The following is a 24,344-nucleotide window of genomic DNA, read 5'->3' as shown; positions in this document are numbered from 1 at the left end:
TTGAACGGTGTCTCCAGATATATACTGTCCACGGATGGCAGAAAGCACCGCCAGTTGGGAAAAAAGAGTGGAAACTGAAACGTGAATACCCAGAAAGGATAGCCAGGTGGCTATAATCTACACAGTCTTCTCTGTCCGCAGTTACAATTCCTTTTTATATATTCTTTGTTTTTCCTCTTTTGCATCGTTGTACTGGATATAGGTTCCAGATACTTAGTTGGGCTGTACTTTTGTGTATCTCCGTATGACGATATGTTATGTAATTACCACCAGCTAGTTAGTTACCAGCTGACTAGTCAATAACTGGTTAGTGAGTTAACTAACTAGTCAAGTGACTCGTAAAAATTACATAAGCCGGTACCAGCGAGCGCCATGCCTATTATGGACTAGCTCTGTTACCGTGTTTTGCCTAGCGTTTTCCGAGCCAATCGAAAGCCTGTCATTGGTGTTGGGCCCAACCTTATATTCTCGCATCTTTTTTTTTTTCCTGGTGGAATGTTTGGGTCTTGCCGTGATCTTGCGACGACAGGTTCGCGCACGCCAACAGGTCAATCCGCTCCCAAATTTAGCTATCAGGTTGAGAGTGTATTCAGACACACTGCGGGGCAGCTAAGATGGCAGTCTTCAAAGACGTGAAGAAGAAACCCTCGAAGACTGCAAAGTCAAGCGCGTCTCCCGCCTCAAACTCCACAGGCATAAAATCAACCACCGGAAAGGTAGGTCAATTCATGCAACCTCTTTTCTTGCGTTGTACATTAGTAGGCCCTCATTCTAAGAGATGCTTTGCGCAAACAGGGGAAGAATGTGAAAGATACATCTGCCTCTGAAAGACCGGCGTTGTCGCCCGCTCTCCTAGCGATGATCACCAGCTTCCTCACCGCCTATGGGTTTGACAAGACCAGCAATGTTTTCGGTGAAGAACTAAAGGAGAGCAAAATGATTAGAAAGGCGGGAAACAAGTACAGCGATTCAACAACCGCCAATAGGCCGTTGCTAGTGGAGCTTTTTGAGAATTGGAACCGTAACCTTAGAAAACAAGGTCCGGAACAAAAGGTTGTCGCAAAGCAATCCAGTGAGGAAGACAGTGATGGAAGCAATTACAGCGATTCCGATTCAAGCTCTTCTGCTTCTAGTGACTCTGATGTCTCCATGGAGGATGCATCTTCGTCTTCAACCTCTTCCTCGTCGTCTTCAGATGATGATAGCAGTGATGAGGAGGAGGAGGAGGGGGAGAAAGGGCAGGAGGACAACAAGGCAACTGCTCCCAAATCAAAAACACTAAAGCGCAAACAGGATGACGCATCAAGTTCTTCATCTTCGGGTTCTGACTCGGATGAGGGCCGTCCTCCGGCAAAGCGGACAAAGCTGCCGACTAACGGGAAAGGGAAATTAAAGTCAAACGCATCAGATAAATCGTCCAGTTCAGATTCATCCTCGGAGTCCACGTCAGAATCATCCTCTGGCTCCTCCTCAGACTCCGATTCCGATTCCGATTCCGACTCTTCATCTGTGTCTGACAAGAAGAAGTCGAAAAAGAAGTCAATTCCAAAATCAGCTACCGCCGCTGACGTTGCCGCGATTGCGGCCAAAATCCCGCTTCCCGAGTCCGAAGAGAGCGATTCAGCCAACTCTTCGTCATCCTCATCATCATCATTCTCCTCTTCAGGTTCATCCGATGGTGAGGATATGAGTGCGGACCGCAAGCCCTCGGCCGATTCAAGTGCGACGCTTGGCGGCAACTCCTCATCCAGCGATTCCTCTGACTTCTCCTCCTCGTCCAGCTCGTCATCTTCCAAATCTTCCGTAGGCAAGAAAAAACCCAAGGAAGCCAAGAAACAGACAAATTCCAATGCCAAATCCAAATCCAAATTCTCCAGCCCCAGCGCCCTCAAGAATCCCCCCTCCAGTACCTCCACATCCAATGCAAAGTCAACGCCCCTCTCTACCCCAGCAGTATCTACCCCCCCAGTTAAACATTCAGGTGCTAAACCCACTCCATTGGCACTAGCCAGCATGAAACCTCACGATCACCATCCCTCTAACGCATATGTCCCGTATGCATATGCTGAACGAGCACATAAGGACCTCTCGGTCACTCGAGGCAAGGGGTTCACAAAGGAGAAGAACAAGAAGAAGCGCGGTTCTTACCGTGGTGGACCTATCGACATTGGTCCAGGGAAGTCCTTTAAGTTTGAAGATTAGAGTCACGATCAGATTAAATCCTTGATTTGCCAGCGGGCACATAAAATATTCTTCATGTCTCACACCTAAGATCAACATTACCCCATTTGTCAGTTGCTAGCTCCTATTTAAATCTTACGTTGCTTACCGGTTCAATGTCTTCTCCTTTTAAAATAAATAAATTAATTTAAATGAAATAAAGTAAATAAAGAGAATAACAATAATAACAATAATTCCTCGCCATACATACCTTAATTTTGGAAAGATTTAATGCGTGAATTGGCCAACTTATGTTGTTTTAGAAAATGCAATATAATTCTCTTGTTAAATCTGCAGTGTCACCCAGCTATGCTTTTAATGACACAACTAAGAGAGTTTGATTAACCTTCAGCACCCTCATCCTGTTGCTGTTGTTTCCTTACAGTATATCCTATTGATATTTTCCAAATTCCTTGATATAAAATAGATTATGTGCTGTGACTTCTTTATGGATAATGGTAAAAGTGCCTGCAGGGAAATTCAAGGGACGGAAAACACCAATCCATACTCTAGCAACCAACAGTAGAGGAAGGGTAGTAATCAGCGTATTTCAAAGAGAAGAAGATATAACCCAGAGGCAAATGAAAAAAGATCCAACACCGCAACACCTAAATGTTATAAAAACCAACTCCTAACCTACTCACTCATCCCCGCGTTCGTGCGTCTATTATCCCGCGTCCACCTCCCCCGTATCTTCTTCTTCCCCTTAATCAGCGGCTGCCACCACCGCTGATCCCAGCCCCAAACCCTCCCCTCATCAAACATATCACTCTCCCCCTCCCCATTTCCCACTGCCTTATAAAACGGACGTTGCATCATCAGTCTAACCCCTTTACACATATCCTCTGGCAAGGGTCGCTCATAACATGACAGATCAAAGGGCCGTAACGTAGCGTCATGTACCAGCGGGTAATTTAACCCTAGGCCTGGACCCGGACCGACACTTGTATCCGCACTTGCGGCGGCTTCAAGGTCAAGGCCAAGGCCAAGATTCTGCTCGTACCATTTCCGATGCCGTCCGGTTATGTCATCTGTCGAGGCGAAGTCGAGCCGGATGACGTTCGCTTCCACGCCCACGTAGAGAGTCGATGAGGACGGGGAGGGTAGAGACATGGTGTATATGGGACCTCGGTAGCGGAGGCTGTCGCGCAGCAATGGTGCGCGGCTTAAAGGGTGAGAAGGAGCCCGGCTGGAGAGGAAAACGGAAATATCGCGACGTCTGTACGTAAGGGGGTCTTTCAGACCTGAGTCTACGGGGGTGATTAATGAGTTTTGCTGGTGAAGGTTGTTGTGGCTGTTCTTTCCATGCAATTGATGGTTGTGATGTTGGTGGCGCTGCAGGGGGGGTTGTATGGGACTACGACATGCCTCGAGATAGGAATATTTGTTAGCCATGCGCATGTCGAAAAATTTGACGGTTGCGTTGACACCACTGCCGACGAGGAAGCATTCGCGGCCTATTGGTTGGATGGTGTATATCGGACTGTTGTCCACCGTATCTATGAACGAGGATACGTATGGTTTGGAGGAGCGCAGATCATGGAGCCTGTAACCAAATTTTCAGCAAAAGTAAGGAGATCTGAACAGAAACGATGAGCCCATTTCGGGAAGCAGTCCGTTTTCCACCCTGGGAGGAAATGCGCATACCGGACTTGGCTATCTCCCCACCCTGCAAGGAAAAGATCACCTGCCCTTCCTCCAGTATGTGAAGTCACTAGCAGCGGTTCAATTGTATGCACTTGAGACTTCGTTGTTAAACAACTGTCATATAAGCCATCCATGTTGATCTCACGAGTTTTGGTAGCTCCTGTGGTTGTTAGGTTGAAGACAGATATGTTATTAATGACACCGTCAGATCCAACGGCGATGCGGTCATCGCACAAAAGCCGCGAGCAATGATGTCTTGCAAACTCATTCGCAGGGTTCTTAAGTTCATCCAAGGGTTTTACTTCATCTTCTTCAGCATCAACACTAAAGAACAAAATCGAACGTCTTACCAAAGTGGCGGCCAGCACTCTCTGAGAACCTGTGCTAAGATCTGTCTTCTCAAGATTGTTGGAGTTTCCTGTAACATAACGCTTCTTCAGTTCACAGCGCCCGGTTCTAGGTGAAATAGACATCCGAACGAGGCTCCCATTACGCCGCCCAAATATGATATCTTCGTTTCCTATGCCGGATGGTCCGTCCGCTGAAGGTAAAGCATGGACTCCAGAAATATCATCCCAGCTATTTACCCCATGAAGGTTATTAAAAACGGCCCACGTAACTCCTTCATAAGGCTGTCCAACACTGTGACCCCGTCCCGCAAAACCGGTATGAGTGTCCCTTGCACGGCTTTTCCCGTAGAGACTCAAATCCGTAACGCGGATATTTAAATCTGCACCAGCACCCCAGACGAGGACTTCTTTTCTATCATTCCAACTGCTGCCACACCATACTTCATAGCTATCAATCACCGGCCTGTATCCTAGAGTGGGATGGTCAGTCCTGACTGTCCTTGGATGGCCGATTCGCCTGGCATTTTGAGGGGGGAGCACGAAACGACCAATGATGGCTTTGCGTTCAAATGCTCTCGACCGCGAGGTCAGGGCGCGAGCAGCGTCGACCCAGAAGGGCGGGGTGTCAATGGATGCAAAACGGCTTTGCACGAAGGCCTGAAAGACGCGATAATCGTTTGCAGAGATCAGCTCATGCAGGCGCCGACAGGTTTGGCTCAGGTTCTTTACGCAGCTGGCTGTAGGCAGAAAACTGACAATATGGTAGATGATATCCGCTGGTATGTCAGGTAACATTCCCAGGCCTAAGTGGAGAAGAATTTTAATGTAATATGTATTTTTTCTCGGTGTGAGGGAGATCAAGAGCCAGCAAATTTATGGATGCTTCTGGCTCTTTATATGTTTTGGATAAATTCAAAATAGTAATCGCCCGAACGTTGTTTGTTTGGGCTTGACATGTTCAAGGCTAAAATTTCAGGCGACAAAAGTGAGGTTTAACTAACGTCATCGGGTCGGGCGACGCGCTTCCCCACGTGATAACCAAATAACTAATTATCAAGATTCCGCGCGGATTAGATAATCTGATAGTCAGCTTCGGCAATCAAATCCCAACGCATGAGACAAAGCCGGCAATGAAGTAATAACCGTAATATCCTGGGTTTTTATACAACAGGAGATGTTGGCCAGGAATCTTTTGATATATGCCCCAGAGGAACGGATAAAGTACACCATATTTTTAAATAATGGGCTTTTCTACCGGGGTCCAATGACAATACCTTATAGCCGTTTCCAACGAAGTCCTCATTCCACAAATGATTTCCACGGTATTCCTTTCGCCGGCAGTACTTGTCATTGCCATCTCACTTCTCTGCTTGTACAGGTTCTTTTTATATCCTGCCTTTCTGTCGCCGCTCTCTAAAATACCAAATGCCCATTTCTCTTCTCCCTTCTCCCCCGCATGGATACTGTGGAATCGCTTCAGGATGCGGGGGAATAGAACTATACATGACGCACATCAAAAATACGGCCCCATTGTCCGATTGGGCCCTTCAGAGATATCCATAAACTGCGTAGACAATGGCATTCGAACCGTCTATGCTGGTGGATTTGAGAAACATGACTGGTATCCTCGTGTGTTTGGTGCTTATGGGTAGGTATACAGCATAGCTTACACATCGAAGTCGTGGGGGTAGTTAGCGCTTGGGCGTGTCTGTCGTGCTAACTCGCGTTGAAGGACCATTAGCATGTTTTCGATGGTAGGAAGCAAAGCCCATTCAACACGTAAACGGATGATGTCAAATATATACTCTAAATCCTATCTGCAAGCGTCCCCTCATATAGCTACCATATCCCGAGAAGTCATCCTCCGGCGACTGTTGCCCATACTGCAGCAGAATGCGATGTCTCAGTCCGACGTTGAAGTCCATGAGCTGAACAACGCAATAACGATGGACTTCGTTTGCGCTTATATCTTTGGCCTAAAATCTGGCACAAATTTCTTGGAGGATGTTGCTGCTGCGAGGGAATGGCTCCGGGTTTATCAATCACGCAAACCCTTTGAGTTTTACCATCAGGAAGTTCCCAATATAACTGCTTTGGCCAAAATTTTGAAGATCCCCTTAATTCCCAAATGGTGCGACAAGGCAAACCGGGAAATGGAAGCCTGGGGTTTGGTGATGTGCGATAATGCAGAAAAGTTCCTTTCATCGACGGACCCCGCCTGCGAACCGGTTGTATACAAACAGATAAAGCAAGCAATGCTAAAAAAGCTTCCTGAGGCCGACCATGAGGCGATGAAGGGAATATTGGAACAGCAGCGCCTTGAGATAGCCTGTGAGATGTATGACCATCTCACCGCCGGCCATGAAACCAGTGCAGTTGCCCTCACATATCTGTACTGGGAACTCTCAAGACACCCGGAATTACAAACAGAACTTCGCCAGGAATTGGAAACCCTTTCACCAAGGATATCAGCCCCCTTGGGTGCTGAGCCTCCCACTGAACTACCTCATCCAAAATCCATCGATGCATTGCCGCTCTTGAATGCCATCGTTTTGGAGACACTACGGCTTCACTCTCCAATACCAGGTGGACAACCTCGAATAACACCAGCAACACCTACATCGCTAGCAGGATACCATAATATCCCACCAAACATTCGAGTAAACGCACAAGCATATTCGCTGCATTTGAATCCCGACGTTTTCCCTGCCCCAGCATCATTCGTCCCCCGCCGATGGTTCAAAGCAGAAGATTCGGCTGACCTGGAGGTTATGGGGCGATGGTTTTGGGCATTCGGGAGTGGAGGACGAATGTGTGTTGGTAGCAACTTGGCCCTCCAGGGTAAGATGCGGAATCTTTCCTGTTTTCCTTCCCCGTTCATTGAGTGAGCCCCTTGAAAACCGTCCAATCAGACGTGTGAGGCCGTGACAACTGATCAAGGGAAACAAAACCTCCTTCCGGACCAAAACAGAAATTAAACTCGTGGCGGCCATAATCTATTCGAATTTCACCACCAAAATCGTTGACGACGAGGGAATCGAGGCTATCGATGCGTACACCGTCCGACCAACTAGCAACAAGTTAGTTTTGAAGTTCGAAGCTGTACCACACTAGGAAGTTCTCTCGACGTCATAAGCCGCCGTCCGTCCCTCACTCCCGACCCTTTTATATGTTGAGAGGGCACGAAATTCAGGATTTCGATAACATCTTCAAAGCACCAGGATTATTCCTGCGGGTTTGGTTTGTGCACCCTTGCCCCTCCAACTGTTTTAAGTTTCCCTCCGAGCACGACATTCAGCCTGAATTTTTACCCTGTAAAATAGCGTATTTTTATTGGGAACAGAACATAAATCACAACCTTTTAAATTTGAAATATACACAGGCGAGGAATAGCACCTAACTCCTTTCTTTCTTTGTGTGGGGTCACATGGCGGATGTCCGTTTTATAAGAGATGCATCAGGCGAAAATATCCCAAACTCCAGCTCTTTTGTAGCGCCGTGCATGAGACAACAGCGACTGTCACCGTCCACTTTCGTGAGTCATCCGTGACAAGTCAACGGATATAGTCATTATCACAGAATCCCAGACACCAACCTCATCAACGTCTTCATTTTCGTTTAAGAAAAACCGAAGAAAGCTCTACACAGAATCTATAGAACCGATATATGCTGAAATATGAAAAGGTAAAAATAGAATATCCCGCATCGAAAGCAGGACAGAAATAAGAGATGAATCAAACAAAGATAATGTCTCCTTAATGAAACACCCCCTCCTTCTTTCTCGGTCCTGATATTTTCGGAAACATTCGCATAAGATGGTAATTGATCGTGCTCTTGCCTGCTCGTTGTGATTTCTATACAACAATATCGAGTTAGTTGACATGGCTTCTGGGCAGTGAAGAAGAAACGTGCACTTTGCAGCACAATTGACAAACGGGAAAAGACGGATCGCACGCACATTTGTATCCATACAAGCTTTTAGTTGTTGCTCCAGCGAGAAACACCCACCGCTACCCGATCGGCTCGAGGCCCAGCAACCTATAAGATACAACAGAAGAAATTCATTAGCAAACATTATTCATGCAAGCTCTTCTTCCACGCTTGTACTGTGAATTTTTTTTTTTTTTTTTTTTTTGTTGAGAGAACTGTAGCGGTATATATATATATATATAAAAGAGGTGGCAATGCCACGAGCAGAGACTGCGGAAAGGGAAACAGGAGACTGACTTAACACACTCGTCATGACTGCAAGACACGGGTTCGCTTGGTGAGTATTCGGACTTTTCACTCGTAGCTTTTGTATTGTCTGGAGGCGTAATGGCTTCATGCGCGTTGGGGCTCCCTTTTTAGGCATGGTTGGTGAGACGAGAAGCCTGGGGACGTAGGTAAGAGGCCAAGAAGACCGTCTTCTTTGGTTAGATGCAAATTTGCAAAAGTCCTTGAGGAGTTGAAGCGCGGCGGTTGAAAGCTATGGCAGATGTATTGCGAATCGTTTGCGTTTTTATGCCCTTGAAGCAACGAATCGGTTGGTCGAAACGGATCAGAGCCGCCTTTTCTGATATCGCTGATGCCAAGACCGAACCTTCCGCAGAGTGGGGGTTGGAAGAAACGAGCAAAACGCCCAACACAACAGCAAACGACCAGTTATTTAGGCCATATATAAGTTGGAAGCAGGTCAACAGCGTTGGTCAATGGTCTGAATTTACCTACGCCCACATTACGCAGCTTTATGGGACTTTACTTCAGCATGTAGAACGTCCACTGCACAGAGCAACGCTATCCTGACTAGTTACTAGGCGTTGACGATCATTTGGGTTGGTACAAACTGGAATGGAAAGATTGTAGAGATGACAGGTGCGAAAAGTGTATATATTGATACATGAATTGCTTGGTCTTCATAAGGCTTGACCTAGAATTCAACAATTGACAGGTTACATCTAGAAAAATGGGAACAATTTTCCATGGGACAAGCCACCTCAAATAACAAACTACCACCTCGTGGTTGCTTCGCGCAGGTGTTGAAATTCGATCTCAATTCTAATGCGATCAATACCTCCACCTTCCCAGGCTTGGGCATTCATATAGAGGGAGATTGTGAGGAGGTCTTGTTCACTCAATTGTCGACTTGTTTGAGAGCCTTGCTTGTTCAGGTGCTGCGCGCATGAACGAACCTCCGTCCTAGAAATATTTGGTGTTCTGCAGCAGACCCGTGTTTTCTGATAAGGAAACAGGGAGCAAACATTGTGTTAAGGCATCAACAAGCTTCACCTCAACACTTCTTGATATGCCTGGTTGAATCTTCATTACGCCATATTCTCTGTCTCCAATGTAGCTGCTATCCGAATAAGTGATTGAAATATTAAAATCTATTTTACACACCTGTTTTTGCGTCATCAGAAATATTTAGTTACAATATGTCTGAAAATAAAGATTATTGTACTTATTTTTTAAATGTATTTGCTAAATGCGGTTAACTATTTTGATCATTTATTTCTGCTATAGGTTAGTTAATTATTACAAGATTTAATAGATGTTTTATTAAATTTTTACCTGTGAAATCAATATTATGCTTAAAGATATTCAGACAAGATGTAAGAGCAGTTGAGCTTAAGAATAATATATATCTATAAGACTATTGATATATTTATACCCTATTATATATATCAGATTGCTTGAGACTGCAACAAGTCTGAATTTCCCATAGTAAACGTAATTCAAGTCATGGATCACATTATCAGCATATGTAAAATCTTCATTGTTATAGAATAGACGATTAGAAACTAATAGATTTAAGATGAGTAATAGTCAAGGTACATACAACTTTCACCATTACAGTTCATATAGAATATTGATGATGCCTCTGAAATCTTCAGAGAGGTTGTCGTCGGATCTGCTCGCCTCGTAAATCCTCTGGGCACTGGTATCATACGCATGGGAGAGTCCAGAAACTGTGGGTTGATTCCTTCCTCTAACAGATACGTCTATATCACGTGCGAGGGGGCGGCTACCCCGGGCAAACCATTGCCCAACAGTTTCTAGGTAGTTTTATTTAAATAGGCGCGCGGGTATGCAGATTTGGGGGTCCATCAACTCCGTAGTTGCGGCGACTCGCCACCAAACTAATTACAATTCGGAACGATGAGAAGACTATATTCTTATCTGAACTGCACGGAGGAATGGAATAATGAGGTGTCAGCAGCGGCTTATTACCTCCCACATATGTGCTGCGTGCACTCGGACCCAACGACTAAGGACTCCTCTGGCTCATGACTCCTGTGTCATCCCAACAAGGCACTTCTTCAGCCTGCCCAGAGCCCACTCGCAACATGAACATGCTCCAAACGACACAGGGACCGGGCAAGAAAAGCAAAATGGAACTCCTAGTTCAGCGGAAGAGGGCGCCATGTCCAGAAGATTATCTGAAATGGCCGACGAAGCAATGCTAGAAGGTGGTAAATCTGTACGCAAGAACTTGCAAGAAGCAAGCTTCTCGGAAGACTTGAAGAAAAAACTGGAAGAAAGGATCGCAGAAAGCACTTTTCGAAGTGAGAACGCTGCAGCATTTTCTCTTGCGAATTTGCCGGTATGAAATCCAATATATATATATATATATATATATATATATCAATTGATGCTTTTTGGTTGAAAGATACAGTTCTGTGGCCTCTTACCTGCACCAGGTACTAAAATGGTTAACAAATAACTCCCTCAGGCCAATGCCAGTAGAGGAACCCAAGATATTGCCGCCGCAACTCCATGGACGGGGACCGAATCCATTCACGACGTCTCTCTCCGTATGCTAAACGATGCAAGCAAGCCAATGCGCGTCCCCTTTAGACCACCCCAACCCGGTCCAAAGAACCTACAGCCCACTCTCAGAAATTCCCGGTCACAGTCACCAGCTGAACGACTGGCGGCTGCCCGTGATGGCACGTCAACTTATGCCCAAAGCCAAAATGCCAACATGTCCGATCAGGAACGCGAAGCTATTCGCAGAGAGCTGCAGGAGCGATTTATGCCTGTGGCTCGTGCAATTACGCCGCAGGGACTCAGCTCGCTTGCCAACGAGCGAATCGAAGACGCTATTGCCCGCGGCCAGTTTAGGAATATCAAGCGCGGCAAGGGTATTAATATCGAGCGTGATCATAATGCTAGCAGCCCATATATCGACACGACGGAATATCTGCTGAATAAGATAATTCAGAAACAGGACATCACGCCGCCTTGGATTGAGAAGCAGCAGGAATTGGCGAAGGAGATCGAGCGGTTTCGGAGACGGCTACGTAGTGACTGGAGGGGGCATGCTGCACGATTGATTGTAAGCCATGGTGGCTCCCTGGATGCTCAGATGCGGCGAGCGAGAGCTTATGCTGTTGCGGAATCACGATTGGGCAATACTGGCATGAACGGAAGTGAAGGTGATGATGCATCTTCTTCTAAGGTCTTGGGCACCGAAATCGAGTACATGTCTCAAATTAGTCTGGACGGGAGATTATGTGGTACTCCTTACTCGCAATCTCGACCCAAATCAGCCCAAGAATTATCCCATCCCAGAAATGCAACGCCGGTAGAAACCGTGACAAAAGATCCCCAACCCAAACCTAATGACTCCATCAATACTCATTCAGAACCTCTCCCAAGTGTCGCGCCGCTCCGGGATCCTGAATATCTAAAAACCGAACGACAATACCATGAACTAACAATCAAAAATATCAATTCTCTCATCAGATCCTATAACCTCATGGCTCCCGCAGTCGCCCAAAAGCCGTACCTGAAACTCGAGCGGGAATTACTCTCCTGTTACGCTGACGTCGCGCCCACTCTTTCCGCCGAGGTACGACGGAGAGCAACGGAGAGGTCTCACGATTCTATACATAAAATCCCTGAAAAGGGAAGTGAAGGTGGCTTCCTCAATATGCTAACCTCAAAGAAAAATTTACGCCTTCATGAGGAGGATCCCTCCAAGCGGTACGGATTTAAGCAGTTCTGGCGGGATCTGTGGAATCGGAATAATACAGCAGCCAGCTAAGCTCTCACATGGATGATGTATTCACTCAAAAGAGGTAACCTGTGAAGAAATTTATAAAGCATGATAGATGTAATTTTAGGACTGTACATAATAGGGAAGTGAATTTCCAGTGCAATCTCCAATGCAGGACGGACGTCTTCTATAACGAATCATGAGCGATGATATCATTGGCCATTCCTCTGTCGTCTCTCTGTCTGTCGAGGTGATGTCGAGAAAGCAACAGATAAAAATGATATATATGTGGTGATCAAGGAAGGTAAAGTGAAGAATGATATCTATTGCTGCCGGACTCGGCTCTTAGGCGAAATTTGTAATGAAATTCGAGGTGCTACTGTCTTTTAGGGACCCCAAATGGTGAGCTTAGAGAAGGTACATGTGGTAAGGCTGGCTAAAGATCATCTGCTCCAAACGTCCCGGGGCTCATGCCGAACGGAAAATGTTTAAATCCCTTAAACTATCTCCTGGTTTTCGTCATTGTGTCACGAGAAATAATAGGATCGACTCAAAAATGACGCTTTTTAGAACCTTCGACTGTATGGTGCCGATGGTGAGATGACTTCAGGGTCGCGATCACAAGAGGAGAGTTATTACTTGCTCATCTGTATAGTCCGGGGGCGGAGGGAAAATGGCCAGGTCCATTTTGCCCATATATTGCTCTCCATTCTCAGGGTCATGGTTCGATCTAAAGAACTTCCACCACAGACGGAACACTGAGTAGGCTGAGTTCAGAATTAAAGCCATTGACACTGCAGCATATACGGCAAAAGCGTCCAGTCCGTCAGGATCATCGGGAGTAAAAGCACCAAACTCGGATGGGTCAGACGAAGGTTCAGAAGGGCGAAGAGAATCCATGACAAGTCGATGATCGAACCCGTAAGCTACGAGGACACCGGATACTAGGAAAACAGAACCCAACAAAGCACGGACATAAGTTGTTTCTCTCCTGTTCCGTGGAGAATCGTCCAACGATCTTGTATCACGACCCACGGGTCGAATAGGCAAAGATGACGACGTATCATCAACAACAACAACATCATCATCATCATCATCATCAATGCACGACGAGATATCACTGGGAGCAAGGTGCAGAGCAATCGGCACCATAAGTAGGGGGATGGCAAAAATTTGCATCACAACCCAGCACACCAAGAGCATTTTAGTATCTGCGAACGTGCGCAAAGAAGCCAACCACCCGAACTCAGGGCTCGCCATCGCGGAGAGAGATCGGGGTTTCAAAGCCGTTGAGAAGAGAGCACGAAGGGGGATGATGAATGGACGCCATGGAATCTTAGGGTAGTCGTTTTTGGGCCAAGCAGCCTGTGCCATGTCTGAATCGCCAAAAGGGAGGCGCGATACCACCTCTAAATCGCCAACCCAAATTTCGTTTACAGCGTTCCCTGGCTCGAAGAAGTTAGAAGAGCGGACTCCTGTTACTGCAGAAACTTTGTTTCCCATCTTGGAAAGGAGATAAGAGGATGTTTCGAGGAGAAGAACAAAAGGAGTAAATGTAAATCAAGAAGCGTCGGCGTCTGTTTAACTATAGAGAGGGGAGCGAATGTAGAAGTAAACCGTCCATGCCAGTGTGCCGGGGGAAAAAGCTCCTCCCCGCAGGCAAGAGGTTAAAAAATCATTACTCTGTCGGACGTTGAAGATGCAGAACTTGATCATCCCCATGGAAAATACCAAACAGCAGAAGTCGAAGCTGTCAGGATGTCGTAGCCAGTCGTAGCCAGCCCTCCCTTGCGGAAGGCATCATTCAGGACCGCGGGCGTGCAGAGCAGGTCCCAGCCGACCCAGAAGCAGCAGGCAGGGACTGTAATGTATTCAGAGCACTTTTTGCGAGACAGAAGGAAGAGAGAGAGATAGAGAGAGTGTGTGAGTGAGTGAGTGAGAGAGAGTGAGAGTGAGGAAAGTCGCCGGGTTGGGCAATCCTCCCCCTGTGAGATAGACAACAATGCCTGTTACTGCCCTGGTGGCGGTGCGACTTGTATGTCCCGGTGTGCTCGATCTGGAGCAGTTTCCAGCATGCAGCTATTCGACGCCCGTGGCGCTGAGTCGCCAACTGACATCTCCCCCCTGATCAACGGTGGAGTTCAAAAAATGTGCAGGACAAAGTAGCATACCACCAGACTTGCCGGCAGATCTACCTACAGGTACTTCTCCGTCCTTGAGCGCCGTCGGAGGGTGTTTGCAAGCACACGGCCCAAGCAGCTTGAAGCTGGACAAACATATAGTTTCCCTGTCTCTGGACGGTTCGAGGGGTATGAATAGCCGAAATGGAGTAAAAGGAGAGAGGAGATGAGATGTATTGGATGTAACATGATGTTTGTAGCACCGCACAGCCCACTCTCCCTTGTCCGGGCAGGAGAGTCACAATCAAGCATCAAGTCGAGCCAACGTCAAGCTGCATCTAACTTCGGTCAAACAGTAAAGAGGTTGGTTCTTCCTCATGGGCTGTCCATTAGATCGAGACCATCACAGGTCTCTTACCCTACTGAAACGAATCATTAATAGGCATTTCTGTTCAACCGGGATAGTCCCTCGCACTGCCGTTCTTCTGTGGAACGGCATGGTGTGAAAATACCGAGGAACAACAAACGAAAGTGTTGAGTTACATAAACGGAGAGTCACGGAGAGTCGAGAGGGACAGGTGGTAACTCTATCACCGATATCACAAGTATATCGGGTCGTCTCCCATCAATGAGTTCTCTAATTTGTCGTCGCACTGGTCGACAACTGAGTGTACAAAGGCTGTGGTGAGTTTGGACAACACAGCAATGGTAGCATCATTGACATGACGGAAGCTATCAATCCAACCAACAGAAAGTGTACAGAGAAGGACGGACGAGTAGCTACTCCATATATATATGTATATAACTATATGCCAAGGGGAGGAAATTTTGAGGGTTTCTCTTGACTCCTGCTCCATACATACGGAGTCACTCCTCCGTAACTAGATAAATATTCGAAGATCTTTTTTGAACCCGTCCCTGGCTTCACAAGAAGCGGCGCAAAAAACGCATCATCCAGCATCACAATGCTGTGGAATCCAGCCATTCTATTAATAAGTTTTGAGCACCGGTAACTCTCTCGGACATCTCAGACAACAGCCCGTGAAATGTGACTGATGTGATGGCCGAAATTCTGGTGTGATCGCCATGGCTTTCATGCAGCAAGACGAGGAGCTAAGGACCTTTCAACCTATGAGGAATCGTTCCTCGTTTTGGTGGCTTCTCTGGTTTCCTGTCCAATCATGCGTCCGAAATCACATCCATCGAAGGGGTCGCGCCGGTCAGCGCAGACCGGGGATCTGGGATTTGTGCAGCGGTCTCGCCAGCGACTGGCTACAGCCAACTTGATCAAATATGGATCTCCTCCTTGGCCCCGGCGCTTAACCGCAGCAAATCAGTCTTTGCTGCTGGAGAACCCCTCTTCCTTGGGCATCCAATTTACGTAAATGGCCAACCACATCAATCTCTGATGGTTGTCGAAAAACCTGCCAGCCAATGCGAGTCGGGCGGTTAACTCCCTTGACCTGAAGAACCCAACAATCAGAGAAAAATGAAGGGAGTTCAATGCAGTGGCTCCTGTTATCCGGGAATTAGCCCGTGACCTTGAGGTCGGCCTCCTATCAGGTCCATCATGCTGCTCTTTTACCCTTTTAACATGCTGCAACGATGGATTTGAGAAAGTTCGATGTCGATCACATCACCCAACCGCTGTGCTTGTATGCTTTCTGATTCAATTCCTCAAGTGAGAACGCAGGTTTTAGACCTGCTCTTTCTCGCATGGATATTATATCTCGCATGACCCCACCACCACAGTGGTAAATGCAACTTTCTTTTGTTACAGAGCTGTGAAGGGAATCCTGGATTGTTTGTGATTTTGATTGCTAGTAATATGTCGGATGCAGTATAACAACGGGAGACTGCGACATGTCCGCTTCACACTCGACATATTTCCCCGTCATTTCTTGCTTTCTGCTACTTCTGATCCAGGTGAGCCTCGTTCATACCGCCTCGATTCGGGCTATCAATATCTTCAACGGCCCTGCCCCTGCTCCCGAGGAACAACCTCCATTTTCGGCTTCTGCAAACCGCGACCTTAACCTGCTCTGGCGAGATATTGTCGCCATAGTAGGTGCATACGTGGGCACGGTGGTCGTATTCCTAGGGTGTCTTCTGACGACCGGGAGAAGACTGCGTCGAAGCGCACAGCAATCCAACAGGACGCTTGACATGGAAATGGTCAAGCCGCAAAGACCAGCACTCGATACCACAATAAGTCCAGTATCGCCCAACAGATTTTCTCCAACCCCAGAGAGCGGAACAGAGAGTCAACTTTGGCCAAGCCAAAAGAAAGGGAAACCCACCTTCAGCATGCCTTGGTCTACCACACCCCGGAGCCCAACCTCCCCTGTCTCTCAGAATGGAAGTATGGCCACCTTCGACGAGACCGTAGTCCAGGCAGACCGAGTAAGAGCACAGGATGAGATGGAGCGGCTCTACGCTGCTGTCATGGAGCATGATGCAAAGCAGTCTCGTGCTGTGAATGATGCAAACGAAGACGGAATTGTTTCGTCCGTGCATCAGCCCTCGTCATCATCCCCCGAGCCTTTCGAAGGCCCCCCAGAGTTTCGACATCTCAGACATAACGGACGACCATCACAACCACAACAGCCTCGAGTGAAACAGCAGCCCACGTTCCCACCACCGAGAGATCCTTCAGCGATACAGCAGCAGCAGATGCTGCCAACGTCGCCCCTTTCTCCAATAACTCAAAGATTATCGAGACTTTCCAACCTCTCTTTCCTCAGTTCCCGATCCCGCGAAGGTTCGAGCGGTAGAAAATCCCGTCGAACGTCAGTGCGAAATCTTCCAATTTCACCCCCCATGGGTTCTCCTGATCTTACAGCGAACAACTATTCCGAAAGCCTACCATTGTCACCACGCATATATACCCCGGGACCTCCCCCACCCAATCCAAACCAAAAATCTCTTGAACCTCCCCACAGGAATTTTCCCACTCCTCTCCACATCCGATCCGGTAGCAGCAACTCTACATTGCCGTTCCGCTCATTCGCATCACCTGCCAGCGCTGCGCCAACGAAAACTACTTTTGTCGAACGTCGTGAGAGTATGTTGAGAGCAGGGGGCCCTCGGACCGGTATCCCGCAAACGCCATATTCCCCTTACATGCCCTTCACCCCAATCACCCCCTTTACACCGAGCCACATAGTTACGAGGAGAGAATGGAGGCAACAAAAGAAGGAGAATGGACTACGAGTACAGCAAGAAGAAGACCTTGTGATGAGCGATGAGGATATTTGGGGAACATAGGTGTAGAGAACGCCTCAATCCATCCATGTATTGTTACAACTGGGTGGTTGTTTTCACCCCCCACCTCTACTCCCATATCACTTCTCTCTCTCAAACTCGCTGGTTTCTTTAATAATGTTGATAAGTCTCCAGGAGGGACTTGTCCTTAAGTATCTTTACTATATTGACAGCGAACCTCACCTCCGTTGCAATTTCGGTAGATATCCAGGCAGTTAATTTTATATTTATCTTGTTCCATTTATTTCCTATTTCATTGCTTTCTCCATGGGGCTGATTCATTCCACCCTTTTGTCTGATATCATCCTTTGTATACTTAACTAGTTACTCTCGCAGTTTCGGCGGTGGGCGTCCCAAAGACAGAAATATCAGTACAACAGATCGGCGACGCAGTAAATATCCAAGCTATTCCCCTTGTCCGTAAGTTCTTGCTCAATTAGCGCGGTTTCAATTAGCGTATATTATACAGTTTCTCATTGAATCATCAAGGTAACTTTGGTGTAAGCGTGTATTAATATAGTTTATAAAGCTCTAATTGAGGATTTGGGTTGTTGTCAACTACTAGATTGGGTGATCTCATGGAATTCCTCCCAACATCGAGTTCTCAAACAGAGAGACATATTTTGACATGCTGAGCAACCAGAATATGATCTTGGTGTCTGTTTATGTTGTTGCCGACCTAGCTTTCGTTTATACTGACACCAGACACAAACTGATTGCTTTGGTAAAGCAATCCGTTGATGATTTAGAGCAGGATTCGATCATTGAGGTGGAAGGTAGTCATGGATCTTAGGTGTGAATTCAAAAATTTGTTGGTAAAGCCGCTCATGAATGCTTATATGAGAAGGCAAGGTCCTACCCTGCTGCTTCTTATATATATTGAAGCCTATAGGCATTAACTGCTACAGAGTCAATAAGCCAGTAGAAAATAGGGAGCCAGGTTCGATAGGTGATTCTATGGCTGGTATATGCTGTGCAGTACTGATTTGCTAGGTCCACCCCATTCATATTTTGATTGTAATCATCTATAATAGCAGGTATTTTCAATATCTTTTGTGGCTGACCTTCAAAGATCTTCCATACAATTTTAGTATTTGTTGAGAGCTATTCAAACTACTTTCAAGTACACTCAATTAGAGATATTCAATGAATGAATTGTAGTCAGTGCTAAATTATATTATTATCTTGCCAGGCAAGACAGAGAATGTTCTCATTCTCAATGACATGCAGAGTATTCAATGGAATAGCTGCTGTATGCTTTCTAAGTTCAGATAGAAGAGATGGAGTCTGATTTGATCAAGTAGTTCCACAAAACACCACATCCCTTCTCCCATAGAAATTTGAATAAAGCAATGGAGGTAAAGTAGTTGTCAGGATAAACTGAGTAAGAAGTTACTTGCTGAATGACAGGAATTTCATTGCTTATGGAGGATTTGACGGCGGGCTCAGCAGGCAGCTCTGTGGGTGATTTGATGAAGGATTTGATGACTGACTCGGTAGAGTGGTCAATAAAGAGACTCATTGCTTGCTATTTCTTAGGGATTTTTGTATGACCTGGAGAATAAATTAATTAGCTGGCCCATAAGATTTAATTTTATATGGAGTATTACCACTAGGTTTGGTAGATTTTTTGGTGGATTTCATGGTTGGAGAGAAGGAACCAGGAGGCATTGACAGCTTCAAAACACGTTGAATTCCATACGCGTCTGTTCAGCTCAATCTAAATGACCAATTATCATCCATAAAAACTTAGATGGGATCTTATTGGTTACTGAATGGCGCCGGTGCGAAATCCCATACACTAATTGAAACCATGCTAATTGAGCAAGAACTTACGGACGAGGGGGTTGTATATACGGTCAATGGATATATATCCTCAATTCGCCAGCAACATAACGCTTCTCATCATCTATTTACTTGACGCGCATGGACATTTAAAACCTGGCTCTTTATGGCTACCCGCCCGGTATATCTGCTCCTCTGCTTGCCCGACATGGCGAAGGAGAAAACGAGATCCCCCGTCAAATAGCATGATCTCGTCTTTGACCCGCATCATCATTAATTTTCCAGGGTGCGATGTCGACCCATTGCAAGAGGTCTTATTCGGGGATTCCGCCTTCTCACCTTCTCAGTGTCAGTTGGAGCACCAAGCGGGATAAACTTATAATACTTCTTGAGGGGCTAATGCATCAATTTTGTCCAGCTCAGAAAAAATGATAAAACAATTATCTATTTATTGCAGACAATCATTGGATTGCATATTTACATATTCCCACATTGCCTTTCGACTTTCTACAAAAGACAGGATTGTAAACAAAGATCACGCATGCACATTTCTAGAGCGAGAACCTCTTCACAATCCAAAGGATAAATACTTACTTATCTGAATGCCACTGCTTTTGAAGAAAAATCAGTGTTTGATTGATGTTCGAGCTGCCTCAGCTGTCCTCATCGTCAACAAGCCTGACCCCTGCCAATTGAGGCTTGCTATATATATACTTACATGTATGTATTTACATACTTGTACGTATTTACTTTTTGAGAATATTTGTCCTTAGGAATACCATTTTTGTTTACTTAAAAAGATTAGAGAGCCAAATTCCAGCAGCAGCTTCCCATGATGGTCCTGCAAACCAGTTTCCTTTCGCTGTCGACTTCCACGGAGGTTGCTATCAAAAGTTCTGGCACTAAAGATACAAATTGGAATGGCGTGGTTATTCATGCCTAGAATTATAGGCATGCTTATAGGGGCTCTTAGGCCCAAGCACAACCAATGGCTTTAAGGCACAATGCCTTCAATCTTGGCCTCAAATGATCTGAGCTAGAAGATAAGAAACCTAGGACTTTTCCTAACTGTTGAGCCAATAAAGTGGGCCTTTTTTAAACTTCCGGTGTGAGATGAGGGGCAAAAGAGGAACCCCTGATAACTAGTTATTGACTATTAATTAATAATAGTTATAAGTGATTTGTTCAGAATATAACTAACCAGTCACATAAGTTTGGTGAAATCTCATCGTTAAAGCGGTTCTAAACTAAATACGGCAGAGAGGCACGTGACTGGGGCATAGCCGGCAGTTAATGATCGCTGTTCGTTGAATTGATGTCATTCTGCTATCCCGCAGGCTCGAGAAAGACTTTCAGACTCCTGAGGACTCTTTATTCCTCCTCTGTCTTCAATACCTTGCTGTGCTCACGTTTTTAACTAGATATCCTGCTCGTATAACTACCAAGTCCATCAGTTACTCACTGTCATTTGCGCCCTCCCCTCTTCTCTCTTTGTTCTTTTTGAGGGCGTTTTGAAACCCTGAGAATTCCGAATGTGTATATATAGTACGCTGACCGTCGTCTTATCGAGATATACTTGGATGCCTGATCAGCTTCCCCAGCCTCTGACATGTCCTCTCCCTCCGTTGTCCATCTCCCCAATGACCTATCCCTCTCCATCACCCCCGTGTTCGGAGGTATTACCTTCAAGTTGAATGAAATGGCCGTAGGCACCTCCGTCCTGCCTCCGGGCTGGACTATTGTCATTCGAACAGAGAAACGCGACTCGAATCCTAAACAAGAGCATCTCTCACCCCCGCATTCCGTTGGATCCGGCGCAATCCATTCCGGGGAAGCGTCGTTATCGTCCACTCCACCTGGGACACCAACGGAGGACAAGCACCATCATGGCCCGTTCACAAAGCCCACTCTGAACAGCGACTACCTATTCATTTCCTCGATATCCCTTCCCTCTACCAGCGATTTCAAGCCCGCCACTTCTCCAACTCGTCAAATTGCCATGTTGCTTTATGCGACTCTTTGGTGGTATTTCCACCAACCTGCTCCAAGCCGGTTTGTCTCCACCGAAGAGTCCAAATCAACCCCTGACCCTGCAAAGCCGAAGGGGGAATGGCGCGTTTATATCAAGCGGCAGGGCATCTTCACAGGGAAACATCTCATGCAGAAGCTGGAACGGATGGGTTTGGTTAGAAGCGAAGAATCCTTTGTGGGCTGCCAGCCTTTTGATGTACACGATGCCACAGGATGGACGACCATGTTTATAAGCCATCGTACCTTTTGGCAAATTGATCCTCGCATTTTTCTCTTCAAGTTGTGTCCCCAGACGACCGTGCCACATACGGTCGAGTTTCCCATCACCCCACGCCCGAGTTCTGGCCCATTGGCCACGGAAATTGCCGGAAACATCAGCGGTTCAGGACTGATCAGTCCAACAGAAAGTATGTACTACGGTGTCCCCACTAGACACGGGGATCCATTTACTTCCGGGAGTTGTTTACCTACCTTTTTTCCACCGCCGCCTTCGGAATTTATCTTCACAAACGGAATCCGACATCCTGTCCGCCAGAAACCCCCACGACAAGGTGAAGTGTTTTACACCCGCTATATCCCTAGTTTAGGCCAGACACTGTCATTCCGGGTTCCACTCTTACCTCCCAAGCTCCCAACCGTCTTAGACAGCCTAAAATATTACCACACAAAATCCAGGAGCGTTGCCTCACTTTCAACCACGAGTTCTGGTGATGCATCTCCAAAGGAGTACCCCTCTGATATCGAACTCTTGTCCAAATGGATGAATAATCCTCGAGTGAGCAAAGCCTGGGGTGTTGCCGGGCCCCAATCCGTTCAAGAAAACTTTCTCCGTGATCAGCTCAACTCTCGACATTCCTTCCCTGCTTTTGGTTGCTGGGATGGCCAGCCGTTTGGGTATTTTGAAATATACTGGGTAAAGGAAGATCTCTTGGGAAGATTGGTACCTGGGCCGGTTGGCAACTATGATCGGGGTATCCACTGTCTTGTAGGTGAGGAAAGCTTCAGAGGGCCGCACCGGGTGCCAGTTTGGCTCTCATCCTTGGTTCATTTCTGCTGGCTGGCCGATAGCAGGACGGAAACTGTAATGATGGAGCCAAGGGTCGATAACACAAAGTAAGTCGAATCTATCCTTTCTGGATCAAACCGACATTATCAGTGACCAGTCATGGTGCCTCCTCCGATTCCCTTGTTAATTCCCTTGTTAATTTCATTTGAGAGCAGACTTATCTCCTACCTCCAGGACGTAGGCTTTGGCAAGGATGGTGAAGTTACATTTCCCCACAAACAATCGGCTCTGATGAGAATTAGGCGCGAAAACTGGGAGGCCCCGGTTTTATAGCGGTTCTCGCTTTTCCAACCTCTAGACGCCCACCGGTAAGAAAATCGTAGACGAATAATTATACGTGTGCCTGTTGGTAGGTGTCATGCCACAGGAGACCGTTGGAAATTTTACCTAAAGGGTGCACTTCATTCTAGAGCCCGGCGTGGATTCCAGTTGCTCATTTTGTGAACAGCTCAAGAGTGATATATAAAGTCTGTGCACGGCTGATGCACAACTCTACCAGACTAAACACCTTACTTATGATTCCCTTAAATATTCTGAAAAGCATTAGATAATATCTCCCCTCTATTTCTCCTTTAAATTCATCCTCTTGGTTGTGCAGCCCTACCCTCCTACCCTACAGCAGTGAGTAATTATTGAATCAAGATAATTCTTATGCAGTCTCCCTGCTCATGATGAATGACAGCTTTCAATTAAATGCATAGCAGACCTTATGAATTATATGTGAAGGATAGATTGCTTGATTGATTATGAAGCGATCGCTAGCTACGCGGAAGTTATATACGGTGCGGATTACGTAAGAAGGCGGATAGGCCTGACACCCCCACTCACCGATGTAACTGTACGCGAGATTACATACAAAAAATAGCCTGTAGCTAGGTATCGGTACATAATTTGACTGGAAAACCCATATCGTTGAAAAACCAGTCATTTCCTCCATATAATCATTTCCGCCCGCTTACCGCGCCTCCTAATGTCCGCCGCCATAGGGCGTATCTAGTCGCCCCAAGCGGCTTGGTCAGCCCGTCTGCCGCGTTCTCGGCGGACGGGACGTAATCAATCGAGATCTCGTTCTTGCGGACGAGATCCCGAAGAGTATGGAAGCGGACCTCTATATGCTTAGATCGGCGCGGAATAGCCTCACTCTTGGCCAGTTCAATCGCCGATTTATTATCCGCCCGAATCGTATACGCTAGCTTATTGGCCGGTGATTCGATCGGGCCGTCATTATCATCGAGATTATTGAGCCGGGACGGCACGAAGCCGGCATCCTCCAGCAATTCCCGGAGGCAGACAAGCTCATAGGCGGCCTCCGAGGATGCGATATATTCGGCCTCGGTAGATGATTTCGAAACGCCCGTCTGCTTGCTGCTTCGCCAAGCAACGGGACCCCCTGCCATATAAATGACATATCCGGTGGTGGAGCGGGAACCCGGATCGCGGCCCGCCCAATCAGCATCAGCGAACGCCACAGGTTCTATATCCGCGTCTTTTCGGTAGGACACACCTATGTCGGGAGTGCCTTGTAGATATCTAAGAATTCGTTTGAATGCCGCCCAATTCTTCGAGGTAGGGCGGGAGCTGAATCTCCCTAGGAAGCCAGCGGCGAAGCTTATATCGGGGCGTGTGTTGGCAGCGAGATATTGCAGAGAGCCAACCCCCGATTGGTAGGAACGTAATGTAAATTCCGCTGTATAAGCAATTGGTTCTTCGTTATCGCTCATGAAATCAACATTCTCCTCCATAGGGGAGGATTTTGGGTGGCAGTCATCCATTGAAAATTCCTCAAGCAGGTTCTTTATGAACAGTGGCTGGGACAGCGATAATGATTCGGCATCCCGATCAATCTTCATACCCAAATACCGGTTCGAATCGCCCACATC

The 24,344-nt window shown here is 46.7% G+C and overlaps 9 protein-coding genes across 9 annotated transcripts; 6 read left to right on the top strand and 3 right to left on the bottom strand.

Annotated features, from left to right (window-relative positions):
* Positions 1 to 614: 614 nt before the first annotated feature.
* Positions 615 to 2,202, top strand: PADG_07856 (uncharacterized protein; the record flags this gene model as incomplete). The annotated part of the gene is made up of 2 exons (XM_010765011.1): positions 615 to 716; positions 796 to 2,202. 2 exons carry the CDS (start codon positions 615 to 617, stop codon positions 2,200 to 2,202), a joined length of 1,509 nt encoding a protein of 502 aa, XP_010763313.1.
* Positions 2,203 to 2,856: 654 nt separating this feature from the next.
* PADG_07855 (uncharacterized protein) lies at positions 2,857 to 5,012 on the bottom strand (the record flags this gene model as incomplete). Its single annotated transcript, XM_010765010.1, has 2 exons — positions 2,857 to 3,766; positions 3,868 to 5,012. 2 exons carry the CDS (start codon positions 5,010 to 5,012, stop codon positions 2,857 to 2,859), a joined length of 2,055 nt encoding a protein of 684 aa, XP_010763312.1.
* A 686-nt stretch (positions 5,013 to 5,698) lies between these two features.
* On the top strand, positions 5,699 to 7,331 carry PADG_07854 (uncharacterized protein; the record flags this gene model as incomplete). Its single annotated transcript, XM_010764911.1, has 3 exons — positions 5,699 to 5,865; positions 5,950 to 7,058; positions 7,189 to 7,331. The coding sequence occupies 3 exons, from the start codon at positions 5,699 to 5,701 to the stop codon at positions 7,329 to 7,331; spliced, it is 1,419 nt and encodes a 472-aa protein (XP_010763213.1).
* Positions 7,332 to 7,972: 641 nt separating this feature from the next.
* PADG_07853 (mitochondrial 37S ribosomal protein YmS-T) lies at positions 7,973 to 8,571 on the bottom strand (the record flags this gene model as incomplete). The annotated part of the gene is made up of 3 exons (XM_010765009.1): positions 7,973 to 8,071; positions 8,176 to 8,255; positions 8,454 to 8,571. 3 exons carry the CDS (start codon positions 8,569 to 8,571, stop codon positions 7,973 to 7,975), a joined length of 297 nt encoding a protein of 98 aa, XP_010763311.1.
* A 1,830-nt stretch (positions 8,572 to 10,401) lies between these two features.
* On the top strand, positions 10,402 to 12,246 carry PADG_07852 (uncharacterized protein; the record flags this gene model as incomplete). Its single annotated transcript, XM_010765008.1, has 2 exons — positions 10,402 to 10,800; positions 10,930 to 12,246. 2 exons carry the CDS (start codon positions 10,402 to 10,404, stop codon positions 12,244 to 12,246), a joined length of 1,716 nt encoding a protein of 571 aa, XP_010763310.1.
* A 570-nt stretch (positions 12,247 to 12,816) lies between these two features.
* PADG_07851 (uncharacterized protein) lies at positions 12,817 to 13,701 on the bottom strand (the record flags this gene model as incomplete). The annotated part of the gene is made up of 1 exon (XM_010765007.1): positions 12,817 to 13,701. The coding sequence occupies one exon, from the start codon at positions 13,699 to 13,701 to the stop codon at positions 12,817 to 12,819; it is 885 nt and encodes a 294-aa protein (XP_010763309.1).
* A 1,798-nt stretch (positions 13,702 to 15,499) lies between these two features.
* PADG_12363 (uncharacterized protein) lies at positions 15,500 to 15,703 on the top strand (the record flags this gene model as incomplete). Its single annotated transcript, XM_010765078.1, has 1 exon — positions 15,500 to 15,703. One exon carries the CDS (start codon positions 15,500 to 15,502, stop codon positions 15,701 to 15,703), a length of 204 nt encoding a protein of 67 aa, XP_010763380.1.
* A 478-nt stretch (positions 15,704 to 16,181) lies between these two features.
* On the top strand, positions 16,182 to 17,585 carry PADG_07850 (uncharacterized protein; the record flags this gene model as incomplete). Its single annotated transcript, XM_010765006.1, has 1 exon — positions 16,182 to 17,585. One exon carries the CDS (start codon positions 16,182 to 16,184, stop codon positions 17,583 to 17,585), a length of 1,404 nt encoding a protein of 467 aa, XP_010763308.1.
* Positions 17,586 to 20,976: 3,391 nt separating this feature from the next.
* Positions 20,977 to 22,737, top strand: PADG_07849 (uncharacterized protein; the record flags this gene model as incomplete). Its single annotated transcript, XM_010764910.1, has 2 exons — positions 20,977 to 22,511; positions 22,620 to 22,737. 2 exons carry the CDS (start codon positions 20,977 to 20,979, stop codon positions 22,735 to 22,737), a joined length of 1,653 nt encoding a protein of 550 aa, XP_010763212.1.
* Between the last annotated feature and the right edge of the window lie 1,607 nt (positions 22,738 to 24,344).

The sequence above is a fragment of the Paracoccidioides brasiliensis genome, assembly GCF_000150735.1.
Source record: "Paracoccidioides brasiliensis Pb18 unplaced genomic scaffold supercont2.13, whole genome shotgun sequence".
Classification (NCBI taxonomy): domain Eukaryota; kingdom Fungi; phylum Ascomycota; class Eurotiomycetes; order Onygenales; family Ajellomycetaceae; genus Paracoccidioides; species Paracoccidioides brasiliensis.
Note: the sequence above shows the minus strand (reverse complement) of the source record. Positions and strands in the feature narration are given on the sequence as shown.